This window comes from Mercenaria mercenaria, chromosome 7 (genome assembly GCF_021730395.1).
Source record: "Mercenaria mercenaria strain notata chromosome 7, MADL_Memer_1, whole genome shotgun sequence".
Classification (NCBI taxonomy): domain Eukaryota; kingdom Metazoa; phylum Mollusca; class Bivalvia; order Venerida; family Veneridae; genus Mercenaria; species Mercenaria mercenaria.
Window position 1 is genome coordinate 1,808,132 of NC_069367.1, and position 14,721 is coordinate 1,822,852.

General features: G+C 36.3%; 2 protein-coding genes across 2 annotated transcripts; one reads left to right on the plus strand and one right to left on the minus strand.

Annotated features, from left to right (window-relative positions):
* Positions 1 to 862: 862 nt before the first annotated feature.
* Positions 863 to 9,167, minus strand: LOC128558384 (uncharacterized). Its single transcript, XM_053547362.1, has 2 exons — positions 9,052 to 9,167; positions 863 to 3,332 (listed from the first exon to the last, which is right to left on the minus strand). Exon 2 carries the CDS (start codon positions 3,321 to 3,323, stop codon positions 1,254 to 1,256), a length of 2,070 nt encoding a protein of 689 aa, XP_053403337.1. The 5' UTR covers positions 3,324 to 3,332; positions 9,052 to 9,167; the 3' UTR covers positions 863 to 1,253.
* A 2,217-nt stretch (positions 9,168 to 11,384) lies between these two features.
* LOC128558737 (uncharacterized) lies at positions 11,385 to 12,923 on the plus strand. Its single transcript, XM_053548910.1, has one exon. The coding sequence runs from the start codon at positions 11,385 to 11,387 to the stop codon at positions 12,921 to 12,923; it is 1,539 nt and encodes a 512-aa protein (XP_053404885.1).
* Positions 12,924 to 14,721: the final 1,798 nt, after the last annotated feature.

Sequence of the window (14,721 nt, forward strand, 5' to 3'; positions counted from 1 at the left end):
AGTGACCCCTGGGGCGGGGTCAATTGTGACCCTGACAATCATGATTTGAACAAATTTTATAGAGGTCTATTAGGCAATGCTACTTGTCAAATATCTAAGCTCTAGGGCTTTTGCTTTCTGAGAAGAAGATTTTTTAAGATTTTCCTATGTAAAATCCAGTGACCCCTGGGGCGGGGTCAATTTTGACCCTGACAATCATGATTTAAACAAATTTTGTAGAGGTCTACTAAGCAATGCTACATGTGAAATATCTAAGCTCTAGCCTTTTGGTTTATTTTTAGATTTTTTTTAAGGATTTTCATATGTAAAATCAAGTGACTCCTGGGGCGGGGTCAATTTTGACCCCAGGGTCATGGTTTCAGCAACTTTAGTATAGGTCCACTAGGCAATGCTACATGTCAAATATCTAAGATCTAGGACTTCTCTTTTTTGAAAAGAAGATTTTTTTAAGATTTTTCTATGTAAAATTAAGTGACCCCTGGGGCGGGGTCAATTTTGACCCGGGGATCATGATTTGAACAAACTTGATAGAGGTCCACTAGGCAATGCTTCACACTAAATATCTAAGCTCTAGGGCTCCTGGTTTTTGAGAAGTTTTTTAAAGTTTTTCCTTTTGGTTGCCATGGCAACCAGAATTCTGCATGGAATTCAATTCTTTGAATAATTTTTAAAGAAGACCATCCAAGGAACATCCCTGTGAAGTGTCATCAAAATTGGCCTGTTGGTTTAGGAGGAGATGTTGTTTAAAGGAAAGTGTGGACGGACGCCGGACGGACGGACGGACGGACGCCGGACGGTGAGCGATCACAATAGCTCACCCCGAGCAGGTGAGCTAAAAAGCATAGTGGTTAAAACTCATTGCTCTAATTCTTGCTTTATTAAAATACATTCAGTGTTTAAGTTTATGAAAATCAAAGATCGCAAAATATACAGTTTAGAAAATATCAAAATGATATACATTGTGCAAAGTTTATAGTTTACATTGTATTGCTTGTTTGCGTTCCATGCTTCCACAGGATCTTTTTATCAATTAAAAGATATTCATTAGAACTATGGCTGTAAACTTATTGCATTTGTTTGTCATTACCTTACAAATGCCCCAATCAAGTAAAAGAATTTCGTAAGGAGATCTTTTAGATCAAATACTTTTCACGATAGTACTCAAATTCAGTTAAGTGCACATGATATTCATTTCTGCTTATAAAATAATTCAGCAGAATAGAAAATTTAATGCTACTGGATACAATGTAATTTTACATAAATCTATATAGCAGCTTAACAATATGCCATCTGGCGACGTTATGGGTGGTTCTCCAGCTCAGTGACCTTCTGTAACAAGTCAGTGCGTCCATTATTCTATCCTCAATCTCCATACACTGACCTAGTAAATTCAGTGCTGTTTCCCTGTGGAAGAGGCTGGGTTCTGTATCAATCGTATGAATCAGTCTGCCTAGAGCTCTCTGCTGACCAGCGCGATTGTCAAGTCTTCTATATGTCATATACTGTAGGTAGTATAGGTATGGAAGTGAATCAACAACCGCCCAATCTGTCCAGTAGTCTAAGGCATTATTTCTGGTCCGGCGTTCTTCCTTAGTACATCTGAACATTTCATGCTTCAGACCCTTGGGAACACAATGTATCTCCTTTCTGGTAAATACAACCCCGAAGGCAACATTTATATTCAGTGTAGTTTTGTTATCATAATATAAGAAACAGTTTTCTGAAAACATTGCGCTGCTGCTTGTGGTACGACGAGTAAATGTGCCCATGCAAAAACATATCGGTACAGTAACTCTTGTATCGTACCTTTCTTCCACATCATTAAGAATCATTGACGCCTTGCCTACACATCCAGAACAGAATAAAACAGACGCTAGTTTCAGACGCCCGGATGCAACATCAGAGTCAATACCGAACGACAGCCATTGTAATGATTTTGCAGAAATACACCGACCACGTGATATGTCAGCAGATGCTAACATTGTACCTAATGTGGTACATAGTAAAGGTGTTAACATTTCGGCTGCAGCACGTTCAGAACAGCTGCCGTTCTGGCGGAATTTCAACACCTTCCGAATACGATCTTTCATATCATCACAATTCATAATATGAGTATGATTATCTGAATCTTTTACTATTTGAAGAAATGATACATGAGTGTTGCAATACAATTCAGATTGTAGCTCCCTGTATACACGCTGACGAACATCTTTTGGAGACATAAAATAAGCCGCATTAAGCCGATCACCTATATCATCTATGTTTATACCTAATATTTTGGTACGGATATTGTCAATTATATTTCCTATTATGAACACTATATTTTGTCTCGTTTCTAGATTCAATCGCCCATCTAGTAAATTATTTTCTGGAATGAAATAATGCGGACAAATATTTATGAGTACGCATAATTGCAGAAGTCGCAAACTCATTATAATACAAGAAATAAGAGTTTCCTCTCTCCATAGTTCCGAGTTTGTTATTTCAACTAAATGCATTAAAACAGTTTTACATTGATAGCTTGTCACAGTTCCCTTTAGAATTTTTTTCATTAGCATTTTTAGAACAACGTAACATCTGATCTGTGTAATATTCATGTTGAACATCAGGCAGCGTTCTGCTATAGACGTAGATATTCTCCATTCTAGTCTTTCAGTTTCACTCAAGCAGTGTCCAGTAGGCACGACAAAACATCCACTGTTTACAGCAAAACACTTGAGATTCCTACCAGGCCATTGGTCTTCCGTAGTTCTTGTTACCCATGGTAGAGCTTCCGTTGGCCAGCTCTTACATGGGAATCCAATCAAAAGATCCATGTTTAAATTTTTATTTGATGAAGACGGACCATGTCGTATTTCTCCCGGAAGAAGACTACAGACACGAGTATTTTTCATCAGAACTCGTCCTTCATCATCATATTCAAAGTTATCATCAGGTAAATCTTCACATGCTTCAGGAATATCTGACTTAAACAACTGAAGTCTACAATAACCTGGTGCTACATTGTCCCGAAGCATCATTAAGTTTCTTTTACCTTGCTCCCATTGACCCGAGACTTGTATTATATTGTACCTGTTGTCGCACATTAATGTATCACAATCAGAATTAAGTCCTAATGTAGTAGTTCCTTCTGTTTGACTACCAAATTTAAATGTTGTGGAATTACCATCATTGATGACATAAGGTTGCAGTGTACCTAGACTTTCCAATATAAGTCCCGTTCTTCTCCTCATCATAACTGTCGTCTCATTCACTCCTATAAAATCCAGAACATATGACAGGCGGAGAGAAAAATCACGTAACTCGTCTGCTGGGCTATCCATGATTCTGTCCTGCAAATATAACAAAGGGTAAATTTATCCTTTTATAAAAAAAAGGTTTGATCACAAGTATCGTATTAGAAAACATACTTTAACGGGATATGTATACATAATAAAACATTCAATTACAATAAAAAATGTCATATATTTATTATTTCTTATACATGCTATAATTATAAGTACCCGCTAAAATAAACTTCCAACAAGTACATGTATAAAGTTTATCACATCATTTGGGAGAGCAGTGCACATAATTTGTCATCCTATCTTTAAAATTAAATGAACATAATCAATGTTAGAATAGCAACAAATCGCAGTTCGACTGATTATTCCCGCAGAAAAGTTATAAATTTGCATGCATGAATCAAGGGAAAACAAGGAAATTGTTTAATATATGGGCGAAGCCTACATACTAAACCTTTTCTTCTTTTGTCAAAGACTTAAATTTATTTCTTTGCGTCATCACTGAGCTTTTGCTACCGTTTTATCAGTCTGCGTATTTAAATCATAACCCTGCAAACGCCTGAAACGGTTATAACTATAACTGAAACAAAAGCAAAAACGGTTGCAATCGTATGTTAATTGTTCGAGGAGATAAGATGTTGATCGCTGAAGATAAGACGTCGTGCGCACGAGATAAGATGTTGACCGCTCAGGATAGGATGTCGTGCGCACGAGATAAGATGTTGATCGCTCTAGATAAGATGTTGATCGCTCGAGATAAGATGTCGTGCGCACGAGATAAGATGTTGATCGCTCAAGATAAGATGATGTGCGCACGAGATAAGATGTTGATCGCTCGAGATAAGATGCTGATCGTTCACACGAGAGGTCGTTCACACGAGATAAGATGTTGATCGCTCAAGATAAGATGTCTTGCGCATGAGATAAGATGTTGATCGGTCGAGATAAGATGTCGTACGCACGAGATAAGATGTTGATCGTTAGAGATAAGCTGTTGATCGCTCGAGATAAAATGTCGTGCGCACGAGATAAGATGTTGATCGCTCGAGATTAGATGTCGTGCGTACGAGATAAGATGTTGATCGCTCAAGATAAGATGTCGCACTATTCTCCCTGTCGTCAAAGCAGAGGGCGGGTAAAATCAAGATGGGAAATACTTCGCTGATTGAAGCAGACGAGGCAAAATACCTTGGAGTGACCTTTGACAAACGGCTAACCTGGAAGCCCCACATTAGTCAAGCAGAAGGGACGCCCGCATTTTCAGCTTGTCTTCAGGCGTCATTTTTCGCTCTAGCGTTTGTTTGGTGTTAGCGCAATTTGCGATGTAAATATGTAATGCGGGTAATGACATGACGTAGTTACGCTCAAATGACCTAAAGTTGTGCAAATGATGAATTCACGCGTAACACGATTTACATATTATTTACAAATAAAAATCCCAATGATTTTATGTTTTTGAACTGCGACATTTTACGTTTAATCGTGTTGCCATAGCAACTATATGAGACGAATGTCGTGAGTTACACAAGCAAACGTTTTCACATAAACCCGAAATATATATACTTATATTAAATATGTTATATTTATAAATGTTATACATTATTATTGCAAACAAGATTTAACAGGTGTGCGATGTAAAATAAAAATACAAATAATATACCCTAACTGAATGGCTTGCGGTGTATAGTTAAAACTGCTATATTTATATATGTTATATATATTATTGCAAACCAGATTTGAAAGGTTTGCGATGTAAACTAAAATATATTCAACTTGTCTACTCCACGAAGATTTGGATATCCCCTGGTATAATGTACAAAACTATTGATATGTTTATTTACCTTATATTTTTATATCCTCCGTAAAATACATCATTAATGAATAAACAGTTAACTGCCATCCGTTGTTAGCAACAGTGTGTATACAATAAAGTATCTGGTTACACCATGAACATATGCCAACTAATACAAGATATGTAGTAACTTGATTAAAACTTCCTGTTAATCAAAACCGAATATATCCACAGTTAAACCAAAACCTTGTTCATACTTACAAACGATACAGAGAATATATCCCTATTGAATGGCTTGCCGATCTGTAGTTAAAACTGTTACCTGAATTCCGAAGTGTTTTGTTACCCGACAACAGAAAAAACGTTCATTAACTTTTTTTTCAAATTGTTCGTTGACTGTAACCTATCAAAGTTTAGTGTTAAACTGCAGATCGGTCCCTAGCACAAAATATAGCCCGACGATTTATATAATGAGTCCTGTGAAGTTATGAAAATGGAACAGAAATTCTGTCTCTAGTACATTGTATCTTGAGTTAATCATCTAAAAGATGATTTTACAGTACAATATGACAATATGTTGGTTGTCAGACCAACGTCTTTAAAATTCAAAAGTATCAATTATTCATTACCATTTTGCTTTAAAGTCAATACATACTTAAAGAGGCACCACAAAATAACTGTATTCTTTTGTATTTTCATGATGGCAATTATACATAATTTGCATGAAGAAAATGAGAAATAACAAGTGTCTAGTTACAAATTGACAGTGACATATATTAGGCCAAGGCAATGTGTGTAATGGCTTAACATTTTTTGAATAACTGTAGCAATATATGCGGAAATCAATGTATTTAGTTAATTTTCAATCACATTTTGTTTCTACAGTGTTAGAGAATTATTCATCTATGTTTTTGAAGTTATGCAGAAACGAGATTGACGGAATAAGTTTGTATGATAAGTTGTCAAAATACATTTATTCAGGAAAATCCTAAATTGTCCACCTGAAAACTTGTAGTATAACTGTGTAGGCCTATTACCTGTATTTTAAGAATGATTAAAATGGTTAAAAGGTTCTGTGGGTGAAAAAAGTAGGTCATTAAATCGTGGTGGGTCTTTAAATAGTCTCTAAATACATGTAGCATGCATTTGAACAACCGTCCATTGACAAACACAAACAAAGCCCGCAACATTGTCATTTTTTTGCGAGGTGGGTGACCTTAGAGTTTCCCTGTTTTATGTTATTGTAGTGTATTAATTAAGTTCTAGTTATCTTTCTAGAACAGTTCAAAATCATTTATTTTAAACAGTCATAACAATAAAATATAAAAGACATGATTATTCTGTTTATTTACCTGTTTCGATATCCTCCGTAAAAATTCGCAATTATAAATATCAGTTTAAATCTATAATTAGATCACTGACTTCTGTTGTTAGTTACAGTGTGTATACAAAATAGTATCAGGTTACAAGATGAACATATGCCAGTTACAGCTCGTTTAAATAGGTCAGTCGTGTTAATGTACTTATAAAATAGACTTGTCCGGTTTATAGGTGGGCCAGTGCTACGGAAATGTATTGTATTTTGTCATCGGAATATTTCTATAAAATGCTTCTTCCCCTTCCGTTTGGATCCGTCCGTGTTTACAAACACGTTTGTTTATTTCATGGACTGTAATTTTACATACTATGCCCCAACGATAACTTGTTATTTACAAACATGACTATAAATAGATTAAAATGCAACATAGGGAATTCAACATTTTTCTAACATGTTACAATCTAAATTTTTCTAAAATTTGTACCAATTGCAAATTAGGTCAGTGGTAAAGTATACAGTCCATGTTCAATAGATCTTTTGCCGTGTGGGTTCGAAAGCCAACATCGACATTTGATTTTTATTTCACTTTCGCATAAACATTTAGATTCCTTCATGAACAACACGACAGAGAAGTATCTTAACTGATATGGCAGATCAGAAATGTTTAGCATTATATCAAAGATGATATTGTTTAAATGCAAATACAAACCATCAAAGAAAGAAACAAAAATACGGGAAACGAATTAGAAAAAGAAATCTGAAAAAAACCCTCATGAGGATTCGATCCCACAAAACGATTTGTTTATTCTACTCAATTGTTATCTGCATTTTACCCGACTGAGCTATGTTGCCATATAATCAAAGGATATTAAAAATGAAAGAAATACTAATATTTACTTGTCAGGTACTGTGCAAACATTATGAATTGTTATTCTATACCCATTTTATCTATCCAATCGCGAACGTTCATTTGCAACACGTGACCGTACACTATATTACGGTATTTGGATGCACGTGCGTACAAAAATCCTGTATTTTCTGTATTTGGACGCACGCGCGTACAAAAAATCCTGTATTTTCTGTATTTGGACGGTTCAACAGTCCCATGTTAAACATATGATAAAGCCAGAAACGCGTGAAAATGTTCCGAATGTAAATCGGATGAAGTAGGCGCTCTGTGTACAGAGTTTGATTATGCGTCTTGAAATCTGGATTTAATTTTAGTTTTTTTTTTTTTTTTTTTTTTTTTTTTTTTTTGCTTACAACACACAAAAACGATTCAAGGGATAACAACGCTATCTGATTTAGATATTAAAACGTTCGTTAATAAATACTGTAAAAAGGATCATCAGATGTTGGAATATCTGAAAAGTCGCTAAAAGAAGCCGTTCCGGACGAAACCTAGAAATTGGGTGTCTGAATAGCTACCTAAGCATTTTTTGTTTAACGGTTAGAAACAAAATGGAGAAGACTATGAATGGCAGCGGACGGGCGGTCAGCATCCAAAACATGTCTGCTCTATAATTCAGTTTTCGTCGGCTCTTCACCAAACTTGCTGAGAATGTTTGTGGGCATTACATCTCGGCCAGTTTCGATAACCAGCCAAATTGTACCAGGCACTCTTTGATCGCCAAATGGCTGTTGTAGGGAGGTTGCACCATATACTTTTTTTAATGATGATAAGCAGAAAAAACAACATTCAATGAATTACGTATATTACGTATGAAGTGAAATAAATATAGAATAAAAAGGTTATTTAAGGTCTAACATTGTTCTGTATAATAATTATATATTTGCACTCATACCAAGCCGGGAAAAAAAGACGGGAATACAATATAATATAAAATATATATATTCAGTGAAACATTTTTAATTTAAACTATTATTATAGTAAGATAAAATAGATATAGAATAAAAAGGTTATTTAACATTGTACTGTACAATACGAGATATATTTGGACTTGTACCCAGCTGAGAAAACTATATTGAACTCGCCTAGCGGCTCGTCCAATATGGTTTTCTCAGCTGGGTACTCGTCCAAATATATCCCCGTATTGTACAGAACAATGTTAAATAACCTAATATTATTTCATCGGTTATCATGAAATAGAATCGTCCTCGCGTTTCGGCGGGAATCTCGTTATCATTAGTATGGGGTAACTCCTGTTAGTCAACACCTAAAATATCTTCTGTTAAACCCGATCATTTTTTTCAGATGCAATTAAATTAAATATATTAAATAGCTTGCCGGTCTACAGTTAAAACAGTTACCCAACGTGCGAAGTGTATTGTGACATTACATCAGAAATAAACTTTTATAAAAAAGTCATAAAATTCGTTGAGTTTAGTACAGCAAAAGCAGAAACTATAGCCCGGTGATTTATATAATGATTCGTTTACAGTTATGAGAATTTAACAGAAATCCACTTACTTTTACATTGTATATGCATGAGCCGTTTATCTTAAGACAGATTGTCATAAACCGCTGTATCAAGTGTTTTCGACAAAAGGGCAAATTTAAGGGGAAGTAATCAAAATCTTATATGAAAACTAAATATAACAAAAAAAGACAGACACAAATTTAGCAATCTCTCAAATGATGCAGACAGCTTAGACAATAATTAAGTGGTATAAAAGAACGGTAAAAAGGCACTTACCAGTCTATTTTCTCATTTAATGTGTCAGAAGTAGAGAATTTAATTTCTTCTTGTTTCGGTTTCAAGGTAATTTCCATGCAACTATTTTTATCGTTTTTCTGCTCTGTTTATTTTGTCGTCATACTGAGATAGAATATAAAGGATTATAATGAAGTGTAATCCCTACTGAAAAGGAAGGTCTTACTACGGTGTCCCGTTTAGACAATCGTGACTTTTTATTTAATACTAAACCGCGATGCACGATGGTACGATGACGAAAACGCGATGGCGCAATGGCACGATGATGAAACAACGATGGTGAAAACGCGATGACACGATGATGAAATCGCGATGGTGCGATGGTACGATGGTGAAATGTCGATGTAATATCGCGTTCTCATCATCGTATCATCGCGTTTTCACCATCGCACCATCGTGCCATCGCGTTTTCATCATCGTACCATCGTGCTATCGCGTTTTCACCATCGTACCATCGCGTTATCATCATCGTACCATCGTGGTTTCACCATCGTACCATCGCGTTTTCACCATCGTACCATCGCGTTTTCACCATCGTGTCATCGCAATATCGTCATCGTAGCATGCGTTTTCACCATCGTACCATCGCGTTTTCACCATCGTGCCATCGCGTTATCGTCATCGTACCATCGTGCCGTCGCGTTTTCACCATCGTACCATCGCGTTTTCACCATCGTACCATCGCCTTCTGGTTAGAAATGCGTAGTCCCGTACATTTGTATTTTGTCAAAAATAGATGAATGTATCTCAATGTATACTGTGAGAAGAAATTTACCATTTAGATTATTATGCTGTTTTGCAAAATTTGTTACAAAATGTTCAGTGCTCAGTTCATTAAAACAGTAAAATCTTGAAGGCCACGTCCTTTGTATTTTATGTATGCAAGAAAGTAAATAAAAAGCTGGGTGTAATAGTCACATGGTATTATTCAAACTCAGCTTATTCTTGTTAGGATGTAAAAATGAGATTGTATCTTACTGACACATACACTGTATCATTGCGCATGACCACCGGAAGGCGATGGTACGATGGTGAAAACGCGCGCGATGGTATGATGGTGATAACGCGATGGTACGATGGTGAAAACGCGATGGTACGATGGTGATAATGCGATGGTACGATGGTGATAACGCGATGATACGATGATTAAAACGCGATGACACAATGGCGAAAACGCGATGGTACGATGATGAAAACGCGATGGTACGATGATACGATGGTGAAAACGCGATGGTACGATGATGAAAACGCGATATTACATCGACATTTCACCGTCGTACCACCGCACCATCGCGATTTCATCATCGTGCCATCGCGTTTTCACCATCGCACCATCGTTGTTTCATCATCGTGCCATCGCGCCATCGCGTTTTCGTCATCGTACCATCGTGCATCGCGGTTTAGTATTAAATAAAAAGTCACGATTGTCCAAACGGAACACCGTATCTTACTAGGCTAATGAGATTATGAAAAACCTACAGACACTGATCAGCATGACTTCTCAATTCCTACACTCAAAAATAAATGGAAAAAAACATTGAAATGCAACAACTATGTATGGAAAATATTTCCATTCTGTAACTCTTACGCAAAATGAAACGTATATTTTCTTAGGCAGGATCAAATATAGTAATTGTACTTCTGACACTTGACGCGACAACAATAAACTAAGTCCATTTAATTGGAGATAGGGTATTAAACAATTTATTGCAGGGACATCTAAAATTCAAAATACAGAGTATATGTATAAAGAAGTGATCAATTTATTTAAGTGTTGGTTCGCGTTCCGCATTAGCCAAATCTTTATGTTCCGTTGAAATGTAATTTCATTATGTTCTACTTTAATCAACGCAGAATCACAGACATATGGGGTCGGGGCACTCACCCCATCATCTCCGCCCTTACACACTGTTAGCCAGTGTTGCAAGCATTATTACACGTACTGAGCGTAGTTGATCAAAAACGGGTTTTGTTACACTTTCAGCATGTTTTTAAAAAGCACATTTGTACCGTCGGTGCTCTTTAAATTTAAAAACAAAATGTGCATCTGTAAAATTGACAATAGGAAACGGTAGTCCATCTAGCTTTTAAATTAGTACCTACCTATAAATCCCTGGTGTAATGGTCACTCATTCATGAAATGTAGCTCCTCCCTCCTGCACCGCACTAGCGTATAGCGTGCCGGTTCTAAGAACGTATACATGTTTGTATTATACTGTTAAATCAGTTATCTTGTATTAGCTGTAGTGAATAAACGTAGTGTTAAACAATCCCGTCTTGCAATAAAATAGTGGATATTTATGAACAATTGAACTATGGCTAGCATTCCGGAATTTCCGAAATTTGAAGTTTACAGTGATGAACAGTCTGCAGGTGTAAGATGGAACAAATATGTCGCGAAATTAGAGAATTTATTTGTGGGAATGAACATAGACAAAAATAAAAGAAAAAAGGCATTGTTATTACACTACTCCGGAGATGAAGTATTTGAAATATACGAGACGCTCAACCTTAGAACTACCAACGACAATTATACAGAAACAAAATCTGCGCTTCATGACTACTTCATGCCAAAAAAGAATAAAGAATTCGAAAGATTTGAGTTTAGAAATCTGAAGCAAAATCAAGGCGAAACAATAGATATGTATGTAACGAAATTACGTCAGAAAGCGGAACATTGTGAATTCAGTGATAAGGATGGTGAAATTAAAAGTCAGATAATACAAGGATGCGTATCAAAGAAATTAAGAATTAAGTGCTTAGAAGAAGAAAAGGAATTGAAAGATATCCTAATTTTAGCAAGAAGTATGGAAATGGCGGAAAAACAAGCACACGCAATGGACAGACATGACAGTCTTCCGGTAAACAAAATTAAGAAACATCCTTCCCAGCGACGAAAGCCTGAAAATCCTGCTTATCAGAAAGAAATACAGAAGTGTAGAAACTGCGGAGGAACTTATCCACATGCGCGAAAATGCCCAGCCCTTGGCGCAAAATGCAATTACTGCCATAAAAGAAACCATTTCATTGGGGTATGTCGTAAACGGCTAAATTCAAAAGGACAACTACACGAAATATCCGAAAATAACAATGGCTATGAAACCAACAGTGAAGACGAATCTTGTTCTGAAACGGATGTGGCTTTTGGACTTAGTGTTGTAAAGAAAATTTCAAACAAAAAAGTGCCAAAAGTAAACTTAAAAGTAAATGGTGTTGATGTGACTTTTCTTGTTGACACAGGAAGTAGCTTGAATATTCTCGACGAGTCTTTAATCGACAAAATGAGACCGAAGCCGAAAATCCAGAAAACAAAAACAAAAGCATATGCATTCGGTCAAAACAAACCATTGTCTATAAAAGGGAAATACGTATGTGTCATAGAATCGGGTCCTAAATTCGCAACAACGGATTTTCATGTCGTGAACGGTGCATCGGAAAATTTGATAAGTTATGAAACCGCCGTGGAGCTTGAAATTGTACCAGTCATACAGACTATATCTAGTAAAAATGAGAAGTATTCAGACTTATATGACAAATACAAACCAGTGTTCAATGGGCTAGGAAAATTAAAGGATAAGCAAATCAAATTCCATATAGACGAAAGTGTAATACCTACTGCCCAGCCAGCTAGACGCATTCCGTTTCACGTCCGTGATAAAGTTGCACAAGAGCTCGAGAAACTTGAAAAACTTGATGTAATTGAAAAAGCCACAGGTGCGACACCCTGGGTCTCGAACTTGGTCGTTGCTCCGAAACCCAAGTCTCCGAATGATGTCAGAATTTGTGTAGATATGAGAAAAGCGAATCTAGCATTAAAGCGTAAAGACATGTCGTGCCTACAGTGGATGACATAATAATGGAACTAAATGGCTCCACCGTGTTTTCAAAGGTGGACCTTTACAAAGGGTTCCATCAGCTCGAACTTTCCGAGGAATCAAGAAACATGACCGTGTTCGCAAGCCATGTTGGACTTTGGAGGTACAAACGGCTAAATTTCGGTGTAAGTGTAGCCCCAGAAATTTTCCAAAATGAAATACGGCAAGTGACAAATGGATTAAATGGTGTGCTGAACATTTCAGATGACATAATCATTCATGGGAAAACGCAAACAGATCATGACTCGAACTTAGAAGCACTTCTGCAACGGCTACAAGATAGAAATCTGACACTCAACAAAGAAAAATGTGAATTTGGAAAAAGCAAAATAAAATTCTTCGGATATGTCTTTTCTGAATCGGGAATATCACCAGATCCTGAGAAAATCACTGCTATCAAGAACGTTGAAAAGCCGAAAAATCAGGGCGAGGTTCGATCAATTCCCTATTTACACTTATGGATTAATTTAGTTGGAAGTGTTCTAATGTTCAGGTCATAATAAAACCTGGAAGTACAAAAAAAAAAAGTGCGATTCTATTTGTGGCGTGTTTTAAATAGCCAGGTCATAATAAAACCTGTAAAGTGCAAAAAGTGCAATTATACTGCGAAGTGTTATAGCCAGGTCATAATAAAACCTGCAAAGTACATATTCTATTGCGAAACAAATGAGCATAACCACTGCTGGTGGTCATTTAATGTCTAGTGTTTTTTTTTCTTGTTTATAATCTAAATATCTGGTTCCACAAACTAGCTCTTTAATTTGCACAGCTGTGGATAATAAAATATCAGCGAACGCTATCACGGGGTGATTAATGAGCGTCGGACAAAATGGACATTAACTTTACAAGCATTTAAAACAAAATTTCATGGTGTTTTCGCAGACTATTCTGGTGTCATGATGAACATTAGATGATAATCCCTTAATTTTACAGACATTATTTCTTGTATTTGGTAATAATGACATTCTCAAGAACAACTACGAACTTATAAATGAATCGTAAATCTGAATATGTGAAGCTTAGTGATTTGACACTGACATTTATTTCGTTCTGGGAAAACCAATCTAACCTCATGAGAAGGAATACATCATTATGCATGACAAATGAGTAAATAGGGAATTGATCGGATACTGTTGATATTTATTTTCTTTAAAGTTTGATGCCTTTCTTTTGTTTGTGTTGTAAGCTTCACATTATATTTTGTTCTTAGAAAATACGATTATTATAAGATTTTAAATCTGAAGATAGGAGGGATGTAATGGTCACTCATTCATGAAATGTAGCTCCTCCCTCCTGCACCGCACTAGCGTATAGCGTGCCGGTTCTAAGAACGTATACATGTTTGTATTATACTGTTAAATCAGTTATCTTGTATTAGCTGTAGTGAATAAACGTAGTGTTAAACAATCCCGTCTTGGGTCAGTCATTTAGAATACAAATCCCTTTAAGGGTCCGAAATGTTCATATATATAATCAGAACATTACACCTGGTATCAATTGACGGTTCTGTAACCATTCTGTCAAATGACACAGGTCCTGAAGACTGATTTTCTGGTTCCGACGAAAAATCAATAACAATCATAAATTGATCAAATTTACTTGTATGAAAAGTTCCCTAGTTCCCAGTTTTATATCGCGCATTACGTAGGCGGGTTATAAACTGGACATTTATAATAGGAAGTTATGACCCGGTAAGGAAATTAAATTTGGTACCCGCTTTATGACACACGCGGGATAACGCGGTGGTTTCAGCGCAAGCAGTCAGTTTCACGGATAT